Source organism: Leptodactylus fuscus, chromosome 1, assembly GCF_031893055.1.
Source record: "Leptodactylus fuscus isolate aLepFus1 chromosome 1, aLepFus1.hap2, whole genome shotgun sequence".
Lineage (NCBI taxonomy): Eukaryota > Metazoa > Chordata > Amphibia > Anura > Leptodactylidae > Leptodactylus > Leptodactylus fuscus.
In genome coordinates, this window is record NC_134265.1 from 303,972,628 (window position 1) to 303,992,601 (window position 19,974).

General features: G+C 41.1%; 1 protein-coding gene across 2 annotated transcripts in view; it reads right to left on the reverse strand.

Moving 5' to 3' along the window:
- Positions 1–19,974, reverse strand: part of DLC1 (DLC1 Rho GTPase activating protein) — a 342,693-nt gene that overhangs the window by 238,827 nt on the left and 83,892 nt on the right. For both annotated transcript variants that reach the window (XM_075258695.1, XM_075258703.1), the window contains exon 4: positions 14,307–14,444. In XM_075258695.1, the coding sequence (XP_075114796.1) occupies positions 14,307–14,444 (138 nt within the window). The remainder of the gene's footprint in view (positions 1–14,306; positions 14,445–19,974) is intronic.

The following is a 19,974-nucleotide window of genomic DNA, read 5'->3' on the forward strand; positions in this document are numbered from 1 at the left end:
ATGAACCAAATGCGCCTACCACGACTATTGCGGCTTCCGTCAGTCGCGGCGTCCCCCTCCACAGTAGGCTCAAATGACCCCGTGTGAATGAGCCCTTAGCTTTACTGTTTATTGGAGGACCGCCTACATGACACTGGTAGTAGTCTCTGCCCAGCATTATTGATGGGTAGTAGGGGATTGTCCATTTAACACTAAACTTCTATCATTAGTGGCAAGTAATGGTACAGATATCTTTGGATTCAGGCAAAATACACCAAAAATAACAATGACACATTCAGTTCAGTTGTGCTAGTCTATCAGTAAATAAAACTCAAAAAGTCAGAGCCAGATATGACAGGTCCTCCTTTAGATCAGCCCCATCTTATTTCATTCAGTGATGGACTTTAGAAAAATAGAAGATTGACAGCAGAAAAGACCACATGGTCCATCTAGTCTGTCTTATATATTATCTCCATTTTTCTTATGCTATATATATATATATATATATATATATATATATATATATATATATATAGGAAACTACTGAAACATTGGAACAAAACATATAATGTTCAAAAACATTAAACGCAAACTTTTTCGGGTGTGGACATTGACTACAATAGCATGTTCAGCATCATCATGATCCTGCTAACAAAAATACCCACGATCAGAAAACATTTGGCAATGCTAAATGGGTTCAACAACTGGAATAATAAAATTTGCAGAGGCTCTTGACAATGACTTTATGGTATGAGGTCTTGTCTGATTGTTAGAGTGATGTTATGAACAAGAGATCACCATATTTTTAGATCCAAATCCTCTAATAACAGTGCATAGATTGAGACTGTCCAACAGCACAAAATGGCAATTTGGTTATCAAAAAAAAAAAAAAAAAAATCCTACTCAAGGGTGAAGATTCACAGGCTGTAATATCTAAAAAAATTGTGTATTAGAAGTATGAACCTGTACAGTGGCGTAACTAGGAATGAGGGGGCCCGTGGCAAAATTTTTAACATGGGGTCCCCTCCAAGAGGGGTACATAGGCGTGCAGGCTGTATGTGAATAAGAGGGTGACGTGGGGTGCAGGGTGTGTATAAGCAAGAGGGGAAATGGGGGTGCAAGCTGTGTGCAAGCAAGAGGGTGAACTGGAAGGGGACCCCCTATTCCACCACACTTTTCTCACACACAGCCTGTGCCCCCAGGTCACCCAATTTGCTCACACACAGCCTACACCACCCATTCCTCCTCTTGCTCACATAGGGCGGAATGGGGGGTGGAGACTGTGAGTAAGAGGGGTACATGGGTGTGCAGGCTATGTGTGAAAGGAATGGGGGTGCAGACTCTCTCACACACAGCCTGCACACCCATGTACCCCTCTTACTCAAAGCCTACAACCCATTCCCCTCATTGTACACTGACCTGTACAATCCAGGTAGCTCCGCCCACTGAGTCTATGTTAATAGATTAAAGGACCTTTGATGATGTCATGTCTCAGGTCCTTCAATCCACTAGTATAGATGCTGGTAAAGGGCTTTGTACAGTGAGAATGAGATAGAAGTTTCTCCTGCCCGCTGTCACTATGCATGTGCCGGGAGGCAGCAGGGGCCCGGACAGCAGGCGGCCCCTGCTTGGGTATAGTAGTAAAGGCAGCAATTGCTAGCTATACTACTGTTAAAAGATGGACTGTTCGAGGAGGCAGCTCCTCTCCATCTTCAGGCAACACCCGGCGCTGTAGTAAATAGGGCCTGTTACGTGCTGGAGTTACTCCAGCAGGTAACGGCCTATTTAAAAAAAACTGCAACAGTAGCAGCTGTCACTGGGCCCCCTAGTATCCCGGGCCCTGTGGCAGCTGCTACCGCTGCTACCCCAGTAGTTATGCCCCTTAACCTGTAGCTGTAATATGATGCCTTTAATCAGCATATTACTATAAGTTGACAGATCTGCTTTAAAGTGATGCTCCATCGCGTATCAATTATACAAATTAGATTTAGAATTATCAAAATTGTAAGAAGAGCATAGTCTATGGAAACATTATGTTAAAAAATTCAATAAAAAAAATTCCTAACAATATATTTTAGTTCACTTTAGTCTTTGGAGCTTGTGGAGACCATTCATCCAAGCTGTTCTGGAAAAGTCAGACTCTCCAGACAATATTGGGCATATTATTTTGTAATGTTATCGGACTAATAAACATAAAATGATATATAACACCAGGCAAGACAATGTTTTAAGCTCGCCAGTACACAAAGGTGGCCAGACCAATTAGACATAATCGTTTTGACTACAGGACAAGTAGTCAAAGCATTTCTGGCCTTTATGTAATTGATTTTTTTTTTACACCCTTCATGCTGACTAAACAATTCTGACGAGTCGAGTAACGTGTTCCAGAAGATTTGTTAAGGTGCCCTTGTAATATCTGGCACCAAGACACTGACAAACATATTACAAAATGGGCGTACACTGGAAATAGAGCTAATCTGGTTTGTGTGATATCCCTCTTGAGCACTCCTATAATAACACAAAACATACACAATTTTAAAATACAGTCATACATGTTTATTAGAAATAACATTAAAAAATAAAAAGCACAAGACAAATATATATATATATATATATATATATATATATATATATATATATATACACACACTAAAGATAGATCAGACATATAGTGGCTTGGAAAATAAGTTTTTCACCTTTGTCACCTTACAACCTAATCCTGCTACTTCTTCACAACTTTATCTGTGACATGTCTAGCGAGTTCCTTGATCTTCATGATGCTGTTTGTTCACTAGTGTTCTCTAACAAACCAATGAAGCCTTCAGAGAACAGGTGTATTTATACTGAGAGTAAATTACACATAATTGACTGTACTGGCTTTCATTTAGGGGTATCAGAGTACAAGCTACTGAATACTTTTGCATGTTGCACTTTTCAGATTTTTATTCTCAATAAAATACATTGAAGTTTGTGGTTGTAAGGTGATAAAATGTCAAAAAGTTCAAGGGGTATGTATAATTTTGCAAGCTACTGCATATCAATGAGCCTTGTGACTCCTACAGATTGGTAGGTACTGACTACTGTAGACTACTAACACCCCCACAATAAATAATTAAATAAATAAATAAGTGACAGTAACAAAGCCATGGTGAAACGTGTATCTGGATCGTGCTCTTTAAAGGTGGTTATATTTACAAGCATGCTGTGAATATTTATTAATTATTTTTTAGAATTTGCGCCATTGTCATTTTTTGGATACCACCTGTGTGGATACTGTTATATGCGTTAAAGGTTTTTTTTTTTACTATATCCAGGATGTCCATCACTTTTTATTATTTCTATGTGAAGATATTGTTAAAGAGGACCTTTCACCACCTGCACCAATTCAAGTCCTTAGCATCTTTTAATAGGTATAGTAACTCTCTGTAATGTCAGATGGATGGTGTCAGGCAAGGGGAGTGATTCAGAGCTCCAATCAGAGACCGCCAGTGTCAGAGCACAGACTAACATCCCTTGTCTGCTCCTGCCTGACACCGCCCTCCTGAAAGTACAGAGTCTAAATAGCGTATCAGGCACCAAAACTAACAGCATTGATTGCTCAGGAATGGTGGGAGCTAGAGGAAAAATTCCACCAGAATCAGTGGATTGGCATCTATTAACAGATGCTAAGAACTGGACTTGTTGGAGGGGGTGAAAGATCCTCTAACAGTTTTAATGGATTATTGTGTACCTAATAAAGATTGTATTTTGGTATACCATGGTTATTCCTTTTTGTGTACCTAGCCCTCACATTTGTGTCTATCAAAGTCACTCAGATCCTTATACATGCCCATTTTTTTCTGCTTCCAACACAACAGCTTTAAGAACTGACTATACACTTGCTTTTTATTATATTCCACTCTCCTTCACAGATGCTGCTGTTACAAGATATTCAATGTAATTCACTTGACATGTCGGTGGTTTTATTGTTATGGCTGATCAGTATAGACATTAGTAGCCCATATACAGTAAGTTTATATGTTATTGGTCTAACAAGTGTTCTATTGTGCTGTTTGAAAAATGTCCTTCATTACTTGTATGAATATGCAACATATACGGGACAGTGATCTAATGTGCAAACAGTAGGAGAAGAATCTGAGGTCAGGTCAGGTAGAGAACTCGGCCGCCTAATCATCCTAAGAAATTCCTAGTGTTTATACAGTACGTACATTGTTATCTGTCACTAAGACTAATCTCCACATGTATAAACAAACTCAATTTCACGACTTAATACTTTCTGCTAAGAGCCATCACTTTTTTTGTGGCAGAATATATATACAATATAGACTTGTGGAACGAGGATCTGCATGGAAATGCCATATTTCAGTTTGCAAAATGTTGAAGGCAGAAATTGGATAATTTTATAAGGCTTCTCGAGATGTTTCTACTCCACGTTCTACGTTAGATAGACTCATACGTAGAAATAATACCGTAAGAGTCTGCCCACCTATTTTGCCAGGCATTGTTTTAGATTTCACCTTATGTGTGGTGGAGAGTCATGACATAATCGTGATCATATTAAACCTCTTCTCACAGCAGACATTTTTTGTTTTTAATTTTTTACTCCCTCTCTTCCATAACTTTTTTATTTTTCTATTCACATTTGCGGTACAAATTGTATTTCGCAACGGTACCATTTAAGTTTCTATACGGTATAGTGTAAAGCTGGGAAATATTAAAAATGGTGTAAAATTAGAAAAGAAGACTGCACTTGTGCCATTTTATTACAGGTTTTGTTCTAAAAAAAAAAAAAAAAAAAGTAAAAATTACATGGGACCTGCAGAAAATTTGTTCAAAAAAGGGTTCATGCTCATGATCAGAGGAGCCTCTGATCACAGGCATTAATGTGGGGTTCTGCTGTATGGCAGATGACATATATAAAATCCAATATCCCTGATATTATTACAGAAGATGTTGGTAAGGGGTTAATATTACATGCTCAAGGCTTTTTCTTTACCTGCAAGATAAACATAACTTTCTTCTTCTTCCCATTCAGAACACAAACACATCCAGCCAAGTCAAAGCATGCATGTGTATAGAGGGGTCCATGAGAGTTGCGGTCAGTGAAGAGTGAAAGGATGATTTGGCTCATTCCCCATCCCCATTTTCCCCAAATTACTGTAATGGCAGCATTACTACACAGACATCCTGCTAATTTATGTATTCAGAGTCTGCATTATTCCACCTATCCAGCCATTATAGTAGTTTGGAGGATAAATCATAGTGACAGATGACATGTCACTCACACGAGCTGTAATTGACCCCTTCACCCATGAGATATGTCTACTCTGTGGGGTGACATGTGGTTATCTTGGTCATTAAACAGAAACATAATGGACATTGATAGCTACACAGTGAAACATAATGGTTGTCAATGGACATATAATATAGTGGTGCAGTGGCTGGAGTGGTGATAATGTTATTACTGAGTATAGTAAAGTAAATTTTACATTTATAGAAACCCTAATTGTATATAAAATACTAAAAAAATAAAACTCCAGCAATCCTCTCTATAAAATCCTCATTTAATTTGCCCTAGTCTATATTTAAAGCGCCTGACTGTAGCTGGAGCCTTCCTTTACCACTAAGGGTAAGTTCACACAGAGTTTTTTGGATCGGAACCTGAGGGGGAGGCCACTTCAGGTTCCAATCCAAAAACCATGTAGCCGCGACTGAAAGCTGGTGAACTGCATCGGCATCCAGCCGCGCACTCCGCTCCGGATTAGGCCCAATGAATGCGCCTAGTCCGGAGGAGGGAGTGTCTTCAGTCCGAATCGCGAGGCGATTGAAGAATGAGCATTTTGCTTCTTTTTTCCGGATGCCGGAAGAAACTGCCCCCAGAAAAAAGACCTGAGCGGCTCCCAATGATTTCAATTCAATTTCAAACAGGGAGATGTCTTTTTGGTCAGGGTTTTGAGGCCTAAGTCATCCATTTGCTGACCTACAGGTGTTCCTTGGTGATCCTTCAGATCCAACTTTGTTGAACAGACTCTCTTTATATTAAACTGTCCCAACCCTTAACATGTGATGTTGGCGCAACTTTTCCATGAGGGTAGATGTCAGGGAATTAGCCATATTAAGTTTCAACATGCCCAATCCTTTATTCTCATAGTAAATGATTCAAATCAGTATTCAGCGCACAGCTATCTCAAGTGTATGGCCAGCTTAACTATAGCATTATTAGTTGTCTCTGAGATGATATAAGATAAAGATGTCTAGCCCACTGGCACATGATGCCGCCCCTTATGCCAGTTACAAAATGACTGTACAGACACTCATTAAATGCTGATTTAAAGCATTTTTCCAGGATATACAGAACTGATGCAGGAGGTAGAGGGATGTAGAACATAGAAAAAAAACATACCTGTCCTCGGTGCTCCAGCGTCCCCCTCTGTTGTCTGGTCGAGCTGCAGCGAGGGCTTGTTCTGGAGGCCACAGGAGAGATCCCGGGAAGTCACTCACATACATCACTAATGTCTCAGGCCCTTTCCTGTGACCACTGACCGGGACACTGAAACAATTATGTTTTTCTTTTTTTTTTCTTCTATGTTTCACCTTCCCCAGCCTCCTGCATCAGTTCTCTATATCCTGGGCAACCCCTTTAAGGCTGTGAATGTTTGTGTTGATATATTGCATATTCCATTTTAACACCTTGCATTTTCTGTATGTGATGGGCATGCAAGAAGGATGATGGTCACGGGCATAAAAAGGAGAATGCAGAAGTAACAATCACACTTAGACCGCAGTGGCTATCTACAAATAAGAGGACAAGGCACTTAAAAATTGCCCGTAATGGTTTCAGAAACCTGTTCTATTATTCTGATTTGGAGCCCAGGAATTTCAGGTTACGGACAGTCACTCCCCCTTTATAAACGTCAACTGGTCTCATAGGTTGGGAGCAATGGACAATAACGGTAATGAAGTGTTGGATGCAGACAGAGTCCTCTCCGTTTGGTATCCATTCCCTTTACTCGAATGTAAAAACCCAATGGAAGCTTATCAAGAATACAAATGGATGGCATTATGTCTGTTTCAATTACTCTATTACTGTAAGGCCGTTGCTCTCATCCTATGAGAGATAAGAGTAACGAAAATTAATAACAGTAGTGTGAACTTACCCTTACTCATTTAGTGATGAATATTATGAAGCACCATTCTGATATATATATATATATATATATATATATATATATATATATATATATTCATTGAGAGTCATTATATATCATCCCAGACATGACAAACAAACACATACTGGACTGAGCACAATAAAGTCTGGTCTCTGGAAACTTGAGAATATCTTATTGCACTACATTAGCAATTGTAATGGAAGTGTAAAAACCTGTGAAAAATAACCTAATTGACTCTCCATACAGAAGGTTATGAATAGTAAACTGATATAATGGGTATTGCTTAGCGATAGACCTGATGACAATATTTTACACCCACTTGAACATTTTCAGTTTAACATGAGAAAGTGTAATTGAACCACATAATACAACAGAGGTCACGGCTCATATTTCCAAGGTGCTGTCCAGCTTGCGTAATATGGTATAATGCGGTGTCTCAGCAAGAGTCAGAACAAAGCGGGTATGTGGAAGTGGAGCCTCATTCCTGCTGTGAATGGTGTAATCCAAGAATGACAGTATTATCTACACAACACGCGTCTTTGAGTTCGTAAGTGACTAAAAGAGTATTTCTTTGATCTTCATAAGGAATGTATGGTTTTTATGGCACATATAATTTTAACTTTTGTTTAGTTTGATGTTTTACTTTCATGTATGGCTTACATGCCACAATGTAGTCTGGCATCGGTATCTTAGACAGGATCCACTGGTTTTCTCAATTCAGATGGTTTTGGTATAACATAAGAAAACTACTCCGGGATGGTGAGCTCAGCTGTTTCATATCTGCCATGCACTGCAAGGATGTATGCTCACAGTGCATCAGTTGCATGCCGCCAAAAGTCTGCAGATGCCAATAACGGCACGCTTATACTGTATAACTGTGTGATCATTGGCGGGTGGGGTTATAGCCACATGCACTTGTAAAGAATCGTGCAAGGGGATTAAATCATTGTTTAACTTAACTAATAAAGTGTAGGACCTTCTCTAGTCAATCATGTACCAATACTATCTTGAAAAACTGATCATCTTGTGACACACATATTTAGCCATGTCCATACAAGAGGAAAGGTATGAAAAGACACATCTGTATGTGGAAAGGTAGCCATTGCCTTGTGAGAGCTGGTCTTTGTTAGCAACTCTCCACCATGGCACATATAAGTTGCTCCCTAAGTGGCAGATATGTCAACTCACCCAGGAGTCTGTCGGTTTTCAGGTCTACTCACTTGATGAATAGTCACATTAACATTCATTGCACTATGACATCACCTCAGTGCAGTGAATATTAAGGAGGACATTACTAGGAGATCCTCCATCAATTTAATGGTCATTTTTTTCATTAGCCAAACAAAAAATGGAGATAGGTAGGTAACTATCAGGGACGTATTTAAAATTTCACTTTTATTGATATGTATTAAAAGCTATACTTAGTATAAGACAACAATTTGTTGTCTTATACTAAGTATAGCTTTTAATACATATCAATAAAAGTGAAATTTTAAATACGTCCCTGATAGTTACCTACCTATCTCCATTTTTTGTTTACTAACTGGGCACGTAGCATTGGATATCTCTACTTTAATTTTTGAATTTAATTTTTTTCATTAGGTATCAGCTGGGGCTTGAGCACAAGAAGTAGGTTATATAAAGTAGGCATCCTACTGACTGAGCCACAGACTACATTGTATTATACTGTCCTTACATAATGTATTGACATATAAAGATTTTTCCCATATACTGGTACATTGTATGCTTAAAATATATTTTGTAGGCATACACCTGTTAAAACTAATAGCCAGTAGATCAACAGCCCTGCATGCTTAATACAGCATATACTACGGCTATATCCATGCAGTAGTAAAAAAAAAAACATGTAACTGTTTTTGTAATGGTCTTTACATGGCCATTTTTTTTTTTAATAATACATAGACTTCGATATGTTTACTCACATGTCCATTTTTTTCACAGTCCTTCAAAAAATAGTCCTACTTTGTCTGGCTGTCTGAAGTCTATGAGGGATCTGTGAGAACAGGTTCCAGATGGAAATCAAATAGTCATTAAAAAATGGACTGTCTTGTCTATTTTTCACAGCTATTTTGTATATTCTTTGTGTGAATGAAGCCTTAGATCGGACCCTTACCTACACTGTTACAAAGTCTAAGCAGTGAAAGCTAGGTCAGAACATTTGTAACTTAAAGAGGACTTTTCATGTTCTCAGACACACATGGTTTTATATACTGCTAGAAAGCCAACAGTACAAGTACACTGAATTCATTTCACTGTTAGCTTAACCAATATGTGCCCTGGGACAAGAGATATCGGTGCAGTTACCAGTATCTTTTCACTATCAGAAGGCTGTTTCTAAAATAAGAATAAAAAAAAAAAAGAAAAAAAGAAGGCCGTTTCTGACAGTCTTGCCGGTCTGTGAGGAACGCCCCTCCTGACAGTACTCGTCCATAGCCCTGAATTGTCAGAGGGGCCCTTCCTTACTGCCAAGCGATGACGCTATGGACGAGTACTGTCAGAAGGGTGGGGGAGGCATTCCTCACAGTTTAGCGTCATCGTTGCGCGGTAAGGAACGCCCCCTCTGATAGTACAGGGCTATAGATGAGTACTGTCAGGAGGGGCGTTTCTCACAGCCCAGCTAGACTGTCAGGAACGACCTTGGAACAGATACTGGTAACTGAACCAATATCTCTTGCCCTGAGGCACATATCAGGAAAGCCAACAGTGTGCTGAATTCAGCGCACTGTTGGCTTTCTAGCAGTCTATAAATCCACATGTTCCCGAGGACATGAAAGGTCCTCTTTGATGGACTGGATGACCCCTTTAAAATGGGGGTACCTTACTGTATGTCCTCTCCATTGAAATCCACAATTACCAGATATAGTAAAGACTATCATAAACAATGTACGTCTGGATAATGTGAGGAACATAATGGTCACATGAAAGAGTCTCAGCTCAAGTCCATTATTAATTCTAGATTCATTGAATTACCATATAAATTGATGGTCTAATTTTTACTATTGTGGTCCAGACTGTGCCACATTTATCAGATGTTAAGTCATACTGCTTTGATAAATTTATTAGTACAACTTACTACAATTTCTTTCATTGACTTTGCTATCTTTCACAAAGTTCAATAGATACCTTTATATTTACTAGCATTTACTTAACAAAAATGTATGATCCCAGGAGACGCATTGAAGAAATATGAATGAAATATGTTTCATACCTGAGCTGGGTTTAACAACATAAATATTGATTCTGGGACTTACAAATGCCAAGTGTAAATTGACCTGTTACAAATCTGCAACCGGGCATTCAACTGTAACTAAACATTTACTTAAGGAAGAATCATTAAAATGTTTATGCCTCTTATCACACGAGACTGGATAGAAGGTCTGCTTTACGTCTCGTAAACAGTAAAGCCTTATGTGTTGTATGTTGCAAGAGCAGCCGAAGTAGAAATCCTACATCACACGTACAATGTGGCACACAGTGTACAGATACATGACTGGTGAAGCTAAAGTGTCTGCTTACATTAAAAGACCAGTAGCTGTCCATGGACAGGATCAATATAATCCCTGACTTAGCTGAACATTTTATTTATGCTAGTTTCACACTAGCATTCGGCTCTCCGTCGTTCAGGTCTGCAATGGGATCCGAAAGACGGAGAGCACTTCCTCTAAAAAGCCTTTACCTGTGGACACCCACGAACGCCATAGACTATGGTATAAGACTGGTGGTGAAAAAAGTCTTCCATGCAGGGACTTTTCTCTCTGCTGATTTTAGACGGAATCTCCTGGAGTCTCCTTTTTTTAAAAACAAATAGGCGATTACCTGCAGGTAAAGGCCTTATTTACTTACTGATCCCTGCTCCTGCTCACGGTCACTTTGGTACAAACTAGAGATGAGCAAGTACTATTCAATCGAGTAGGTATTCCATCGTATACTACGGTATTCGATCGAATACTACGGTATTCAAAATACTCATACTCGATTGAATACCACGCAGTAAACACCTTTTATGTTTACCGAGTGGTATTCGACTGAGTATGAGTATTTGGAATACCGTAGTATAACTATCGAATACTGTAGTATTTGTTCAAATATCTAATCGATCGAATACTACTCGCTCATCTCTAGTAAAAACAAAAAAAAATGTTACTCAACTCTCCTGAGCTTCTGTGCAACCCCCTACTGTCTTCGGGCCTATTCAATGATATCATAAATGTCATGTGTGTCAGATCGGAGTCAAATCACATAATGATGCGGGAGTAACTCAAATATCTGATGTCATTGAAAAGGGCTGAAGACCTGGTCCAGAAACCACATAAAGTAAGTAACTTGTTTTTATGTTTAATCACCTCCCTTGGGCCTATACTCAGAGGACATTATACTGTGTACAGGGGCTTCTATGGAACATTATACTGTATTGAGGGGCCACTATGGAACATTATACTGTATTGAGGGGCCACTATGGAACATTATACTGCATTGAGGGGCCACTATGGAACATTATACTGTCTGGAGGCCACTATGGGACATTATACTGTATTGAGGGGCCACTATGGAACATTATACTGTCTGGAGGCCACTCTGAGAGATTATAGTTTGTGTAAATAGCGTGTTATACTGTGTGGGAGGCCAGGAAAAGAAGCGTTATACCATGTGGGGTGGGGCACAAGTTAAATGTTTGCTATGGCGCCCAGACTTTGCTAGTTACACCCCTGCTTAGTGCAATATTTTAGTATATGCTGATATATATACATTTGTAAATGTCTGATGCTTCTGTGACATAGAGCCATGATCAATAAAACAACTGTCCATATGGACATTGGTTCCTGATCATATATCGATGTAAACACGTCCGCTGATCAAACATCAATTGAGCAAATATAATAACAGTTTGCAGGTATCACATCCCTGCTGACAATAAATAAGCTGTATAGCGGGCAAAAAAAGGCACTTTTTGGGTATATATCATGCCCATTAGCCCTGTCTTTTTATTACTTTCAATATACACGTAATTGTCAGTGGCCAGTGGGGATCATCTAAAATCCCTACCTCACACACTCAGCTACAGTAAAAGGCAATAGTCATAACTACAGATGAGCGAACATTAAAATATCCGAGGTCCGATATTCGTTTCGAGTAGCCCCTCAGTATTCGACTACTCGAATCGAATATCGAACCCTATTATAGTCTATGGGGGAAAAATGCTCGTTTCAGGGGTAGGCAACATTCGATCAAATTACACTTACCAAGTCCACGAGTGAGTGTCGGGCTGGATCCTCTGTGCAGTCTTCTCCTTGCAGCGTCCCCGCGGCGTCTTCTGGCTCTTCCGGCTCTTAATTCACTCTGCCAGGCATCGGGCCTGGGCAGAGCCGACTGCGCATGCCCGCACTACAAGCGGACATGCACAGTCAGCTCTGCCCAGGCCCGATGCCTGGCAGAGTGAATGAAGAGCTGGAAGAGCCGGAAGACGCCGCGGGGAAGCTGCACGGAGAAGACTTCTAAAGGTAGGAGAAGAACCAGCATTCATTGGTCGACTGTATAGCATTCGGCCAATCAATGCTGGTTCTGCATCGAACTTTTACATTCGAACAGCGAGGGGTACTCGATCGAGTACGAGTATTTCGAATACCGTAGTATTCGATCAAATACCTACTCGATCAAGTACTACTCGCTCATCTCTAGTCATAACTTGAAATCACTGAGCTGTTGTGCCACCAACATACGTTTGTTTTTTTTTACAAATACAGAATGCCACATTTCGTGATATACAGTATTCACTGAATTTAGGGAAAAAATGACTTGTCATGTAGCCTTAAAGTGAACCTGTCAGCTAGTTCCTGCTGCCCTATCTCAGAGCAGGCTATATTAGAGGGAAGGAAGCTGAGCTCTATGATACAATATATAGGTTTATATGATTTGGAGCAGGATTCTCAGTAAAAAAAAAAAGCAGAGTGAATCCTGACAGGACTCACAGTGATACAGGAAAAGCTGTCACTAATCCTGAGTGGGCGCAATAATGTGGCCACTAGCGCCACAGTAAAATATTTAAGGAGTCAGCTTACGTTCAAACTATGACATGTAAATACACAGTCCAGTCATATTAATGTAACCACTGCCTACTTTTGACGTCAACGTTAAATAACCAATCGCAGAAGGCACGTGACATCAGCCATCTGGGTGCACTCATCATTGTAGAAGGATCAACACGATGGATCAACACAAGAATGCATCTATCCTTGCGGACCATGTTCACCCCTACATACGAAATGTTTTTCCTCAGGGTGATGGCATCTACCAGCAGGACAATGTGACATGTCATAAAGCTCGCAGTGTATGTGCGTTGTTCGAGGAGCACCATGATGAGTTTACTGACACCCCTTGGCCAGCAAATTCCCTGGACTTGAACCCAATCGAAAATCTATGGGACCACCTTGATCTGGTTGTTCACGCCATGGATGCTCAACTGTGTAACCTAGCGCAGCTGGCCACGGCACTGGAGTCGGCATGACTCAACATCCCAGTGACATCATCATAACATCCCCTCTCTTCCTGCACGTCTCGCAGCGGTCCACTCTGCTAATGGTGGTTATTCTGGATTTTGACAGGTGGTCACATTAATGTGACTGGACTGTGTATTTATTGTAACAGTCCTCGGATGGTTTGGTACGGGGTACATTCTGCATGCTCCAGGATATGTGTATTTAGGAGTTGAAGCCCCAGTTCTTTATCAACTCACTGTCCTTCCTAGGAGTCCTCTCAGGATTTGCTCTGCTTTTAACTCATAAGCATACTCCAAATCATATAAAGTTACCTATAGCACAACTCACCTCCTCTCTATCTGCTTCCAAAAATCACCTGAAACACTTTGCTATAACCATAAAAGCATCCATGATTTTGTTTATTTAGGTGGGATCGCTTCTTGATATTAAAGATAAAGTACAGATTGACATGGTACAAGGAATCAGGGCCTACAAATCAGTTTTGGCTGTTGGTTCATGGCCCAGATCTAGAGTACGGTTATCAAACTGATCTAGAGAATTGATGATTTCATCTTATTAAGTTGTGTCAAAGAAACATTCATTTCAAGAATAGAGCAACACTGTGCTTACAACCAAGGGACAAAATATAAGTAGTTTTACTTACCGAAGTCTTTGGTTTTGCTCCACAGCTGAGAGCCTGAGCTGAAGATCCATAGTCTGTAGTCTCAACCTGAGAGATATTGTTATGAGGAAGACACAGTGGAGATATATCTTGTATACTTTCTGAGCCAAACTTTGTAACCTGGAAAAAGACAATATGCAGAAATCAGTTAAGAAATAGATAATTAGTTGAAGTTAATTTATCTTTTTGGCTTTAATAACCGCTTATATTTGTGCTATTTGGTCTGGTTTGTGCTTTGTGTGAGTAGTACTAGCAGAAGAACCATTCCACAATCTGGTTATTGACGGGCGCCTCGTTCCAGTTCAGTGGATAGGATTGAAACAAATCCCATCTACATACCAGGGAAATAACCCCAATGCAAAGTTTTTGTGATATTAGTTTGGAACATAGCATGTCAATTGTTGCCGAGATTCTTTGGTGCTTTTCAAACTTTGCTATACCAAGGTGGAAAACTTTTCAAGCCAAGGGGGGTAATCCTGCAAAAATTGTCTAGCCCTTGAATATCTCACAGTGAATTGCAAAATATGGTCGTAGCCTTAGGCTAAGGCCCCAGGTAGCAAGTCACAGCTGAAAAATGCAGCGTTTTTCACAGAAAGTCCTCAAAATTTTTTCTTTCTCTATTATAGCAGTATGGAAAACGCCAGAATTTCCATAGGTATAATTGACATGTTATGATTTACAAAAACGCAACGGTTTTTGAAATCTTAGTATTTCTGCTGCAGATTATTAATAATAAAAATAATAATAATAATAATAATAATAATAATAATAATAATATGTTTTATTTACATAGCGCCAACATATTCCGCAGCGCTGTACAATTTGTAGGGTTCAAATACAGACAGATACATAACAAAGAACGTCATTTCACACAATGGGACTGAGGGCCCTGCTCATAGAGCTTACAATCTATGAGGTAGAGGGGGTGACACAAGAGGTAGCAGGGGCGGAATTGCTTATGCAGAGGTCAGACACTTTTGTAATAGAGGTTGCTGTCATTACACAAACAAAACTTTATGAGCCATCACTAGTGTCCTTTAACATGTGGATGGAGTTTGGACTTATAAAGTTAGCCTGAAAAGACATCATATCATGTGGGGTAATGTGGGAGTTGGAACAGAGGAAGGTTACATTTTGGGGATTCTAATTATAGTACAGAAGGGTTTATGTTAGAAATTGTGATAGGCCTGTCTGAAAAGATGAGTCTTTAGTTTGCGTTTGAAACTGTAGAAATTGGGAGTTAATCTGATTGTCCGGGGTAGAGCATTCCAGAGAAGTGGTGCAGCTTGGGAGAAGTCTTGTATACGAGCGTGGGAGGTTCTGATAATAGAGGATGTAAGTGTTAGGTCATTGAGTGAGCGGAGAGCACGGGTTGGGCGGTAGGCAGAGATGAGGGAGGAAATGTAGGGAGGTGCGGCATTATGGAGAGCCTTGTGGATGAGAGTGATAACTTTATATTTCATTCTATAATGAATAGGCAGCCAATGTAGCGACTGGCAGATTGAATTCTGCAATGTGTGGATGGGATTAGCCAGAATCCCATCCTCTTTGCAGGTACTGTAATATGCAGTATACCCCGGCCTTACAGGGTTTTTCTGGGACTATGATTTCTACTCTTAGGATAGGCTAATAATATTTGATGGGTGAGGGTCTAATTTATGGCATCCTCAGCTGGTTGAATAGGTTGTATCACGGTGGCGGGCAATGTGCCCTCTTGATTGTTTACCAGGCACAACTATTACGTTGCGCTGAGTGTATAGTTAAGTATAGTGCCATTCTGTAGCAGACACAGGAGCTGTGTAGTATAGCCAGGACCCCGGACTATCTGCACAGTCAGAAAATGCTCAGATTTTGACAGTTTAACCCCTCAGATTCTGTGACCATCAGTGATAATGGCATCTGGGTGGTTTGGGGGCTAAATCACACTACTTTTCACTCCCTTTGGTCCCCCACAATAAGATTACAGGATCCAACGGTTGCCTTTATGTAAACACATAAGGAATCTATGTACCATGTACTGCAATATAGCAGTATTGTAGTATATAGTACATGTGATGAAGCACCTTGTGGGACATAAAAAAGAAAATCGTTATAAAAAGTAATTTTTAAGTATAAAAAATAAATAATAAAAAGTAAAAAAAAGTTACCATTTAAAAAAATAAACAATGTATTAAAACACATTATGCAAAAAGAATTCCATTTATCCTCCACAGTGAACTCTATAATGAAAATAAATACCACAATGTGCAAAGTAAAGTGTCTTGGTCACCTTATCTCCCCTCAAAAAAACAATAAAAAGTTATCAAAAGGTGTACATACCAGTAAATGGCACATATCAAAACTCCAATTTGTCCTGCAAAATTGTTTATTTTCACAAAATTGCATTTAGTAGTAGTGGCAAAACATATTAAAACCATTAGAAATATGATATTGCTGCTCTGTGATTCTGTGTGGAAATGTGTATTGTGGTTACTGAATAGGACCGCCCACTGGACTCCTGATCCTAGAACCAATAGATGTTTACAGTAAATGAATGAGGATATATTCATTATATATAAATTAATATGTATATTGCTGTAAAAATAAGGTCTGCAGATTATATTTTGCAGATTATATTTATATTATATTATATTATGCTGTATTATATTGCGTAGCACGGTGGCTCAGTGGTTAGCACTGCAGCGCTGGAGTCCTGGGTTCAAATCCTACCAAGGACAACACCTGTTGTCTGTTCACCCCGTTTGCATGGGTTTCCTCTGGGTACTCCGGTTTCCTCCCACACTTCAAAGACATACTGATAGGGCATGTAGATTGTGAGCCCTATATGGGAAAGTAACTGTCAATGTCTGTAAAGCGCTGCAGAATATGATGGCGCTATAAAAATAAGCAATAATAAAATTTATACCGCGACAGGTTCCCTTTAAAATGATTTTCCAGATGAGGTCATAGATGGTTTTCATTAGACAGTTTTTTTGCAACTCTCTGAGATAATAATTTGCTTGTCAGTAAACAGCGCTAAATATTTCCTGTAATCTTTTATTAACCTGCAAAGTGTTTACAAGCTGCAGACATCTGTAAGAGATTAAGGATGTGCACTGATGTCATTCCAGAGACATTTACGACTGTGTGTGAATGAGAATTCCTCGCACTTTTCAACAAATGATTTTTTTTCTTTTTATACAGCGCCCTCCTCTGGTAGGTTTTGTTTTTGCAAGTTATAAATTGAATAGTAAAACATGAAGTTGAAATGTTTCTGCATGGGGCCGTATTTGGGGAATGTGTGAACTAGTTTACACCTCTTTTAGTAGACAAAATATACTTTTCTTTTACCCAGAAATAATGAAAAAAAATCTAACTAAAATAATTTCTAAGTGTTGAATTTTTATGTCACAATAATGCCAAACATTACCTATTACATATGTGTATTTAAATTGTATGGTGATCTTTAGTGTTATATTAATAGCTGATATTACTCAAAGATAATGTAAATAATTTAATATCATATCTCATTATTAAAAGGGCGGGCGTTTAGGATGTGGAATACCATGTAAAGTTACAGAGTGGTGTCATAAAGTACTAAGGTGCCTAAAGTCACCAAGGCCCTGCTGGCCCAGTAACCGAAGAGTACCAAACCACCTCTGGAATTAACATCAGCTGAACAAGTGTTCCCTTGCCGGAGCTTCAAGGCAGGGGTTTCTATGGCTGTGCAGCTATATGCAAGCCTTATATCACCAAGCTCAATGCCATGTCAGGCCCGGTTCCCATCTGCAATCGGGTCGTTCCGTTCCCCTCTCCGCATGTAATATCCAAAGAGAAAAGTCCTGCAAACAGCGCTTTTCTCTCCGCATTTTGCCGTCTGCGGGGCCCCAAAAATGGACTCCCTGAACAGAAACCCGAATGCAGATGTGAACCGGGCCTAGATGTAGTGGTGTAAAGCACTCCAGCACTGGACTCTGGAGAAGTGGAAATGGGTTCTGTGGTGTTCTGCTGAACCATGCTTTGCTATTTGTAAGACTCATGGATAAGTCTAGGTAAGGATGGGACATTACCTGCTAATGGCATTGCATACCTCCCAACCGTCCCGATTTCCGCGGGACAGTCACGATTTGGGTGACATGTCCCGCGGTCCCGGTTGGAGGGAGGTATGTCCCGATTTCAACTCAGATCTGCGTCCAGAGGACGCAGATCTGAGTTGAACACATATGCGGCTGAAGCAAGGAGCTGACACAGGTCAGCTCCTCGCTTCACCGCTGCCCGCCTCTCTCCCTGACACATGCGGCTGAAGCTGCTCGCGTGCTCGCTTCGCCGCTGCGTCTCTCTCTCGCTGACACATGCGACTGAAGCGAGGAACTGACCTGTGTCAGCTCCTCGCTTCGCCGCTGCCGCCGGCTCCTGGCTTGTACATCGCGTCTACAAGCCAGGAGCCGGCGGCAGCAGCGAAGCGAGGAGCTGACACAGGTCAGTTCCTCGCTTCAGTCGCATGTGTCAGCGAGAGAGAGACGCAGCGGCGAAGCGAGCACGCGAGCAGCTTCAGCCGCATGTGTCAGGGAGAGAGGCGGGCAGCGGTGAAGCGAGGAGCTGACCTGTGTCAGCTCCTTCCTTCAGCCGCATGTGTCAGCGAGAGAGAGACGCAGCGGCGAAGCGAGCACGCGAGCAGCTTCAGCCGCATGTGTCAGGGAGAGAGGCGGGCAGCGGCGAAGCGAGGAGCTGACCTGTGTCAGCTCCTTCCTTCAGCCGCATGTGTCAGCGAGAGAGGCGGGCAGAGAGCGGTGAGGGAGCGGAGGAGAAGGTAAGTTTAATGTGGAGGTGGAACGTGAATCTGGGGGCAGATGAAGGAGAGGATGGCATGACACTGGGGGCAGAGATGGAGAGGACATGAATCTGCGGGCAGAGATGGGGACATGAATCTGGGGGCAGAGATGGAGGGACAGGAATCTGGGGGCAGAGATGGAGGGGACATGAATCTGGGGGCAGAGATGGAGTGGACATGAAACTGGGGGCAGAGATGGGGGACATGAATCTGGGGGCAGAGATGGAGAGGACATGAATCTGAGGGCAGAGATGGGGGACATGAATCTGGGGGCAGAGATGGGGGTCATGAATCTGGGGGCAGAGATGGAGAGGACATGAATTTGGGGGCAGAGATGGAGGGACATGAATCTGGGGGCAGAGATGGAGGGACATGAATCTGGGGGCAGAGATGTGGGACATGAATCTGGGGGCAGAGATGTGGGACATGAATCTGGGGGCAGAGATGTGGGGACATGAATCTGGGGGCAGAGATGGAGAGGACATGAATCTGGGGGCAGAGATGGAGGGACATGAATCTGGGGGCAGAGATGTGGGACATGAATCTGGGGGCAGAGATGGAGGGACATGAATCTGGGGGCAGAGATGGAGGGACATGAATCTGGGGGCAGAGATGGAGAGGACATGAATCTGGGGGCAGAGATGGAGGGACATGAATCTGGGGGCAGAGATGGAAGAGGGACATGAAACTGGGGGCAGATGAAGGGTGTATATGAAACTGGGGAGAGATAGAGGGGGGACATATAATTTACGGGTGACTGTAGGAGGATTATACTGTGTGCGGGCACATGAAAAATTAATGAGTGGGCGGAGTCAACACAAAAGTGGGTGGGGCTAAATT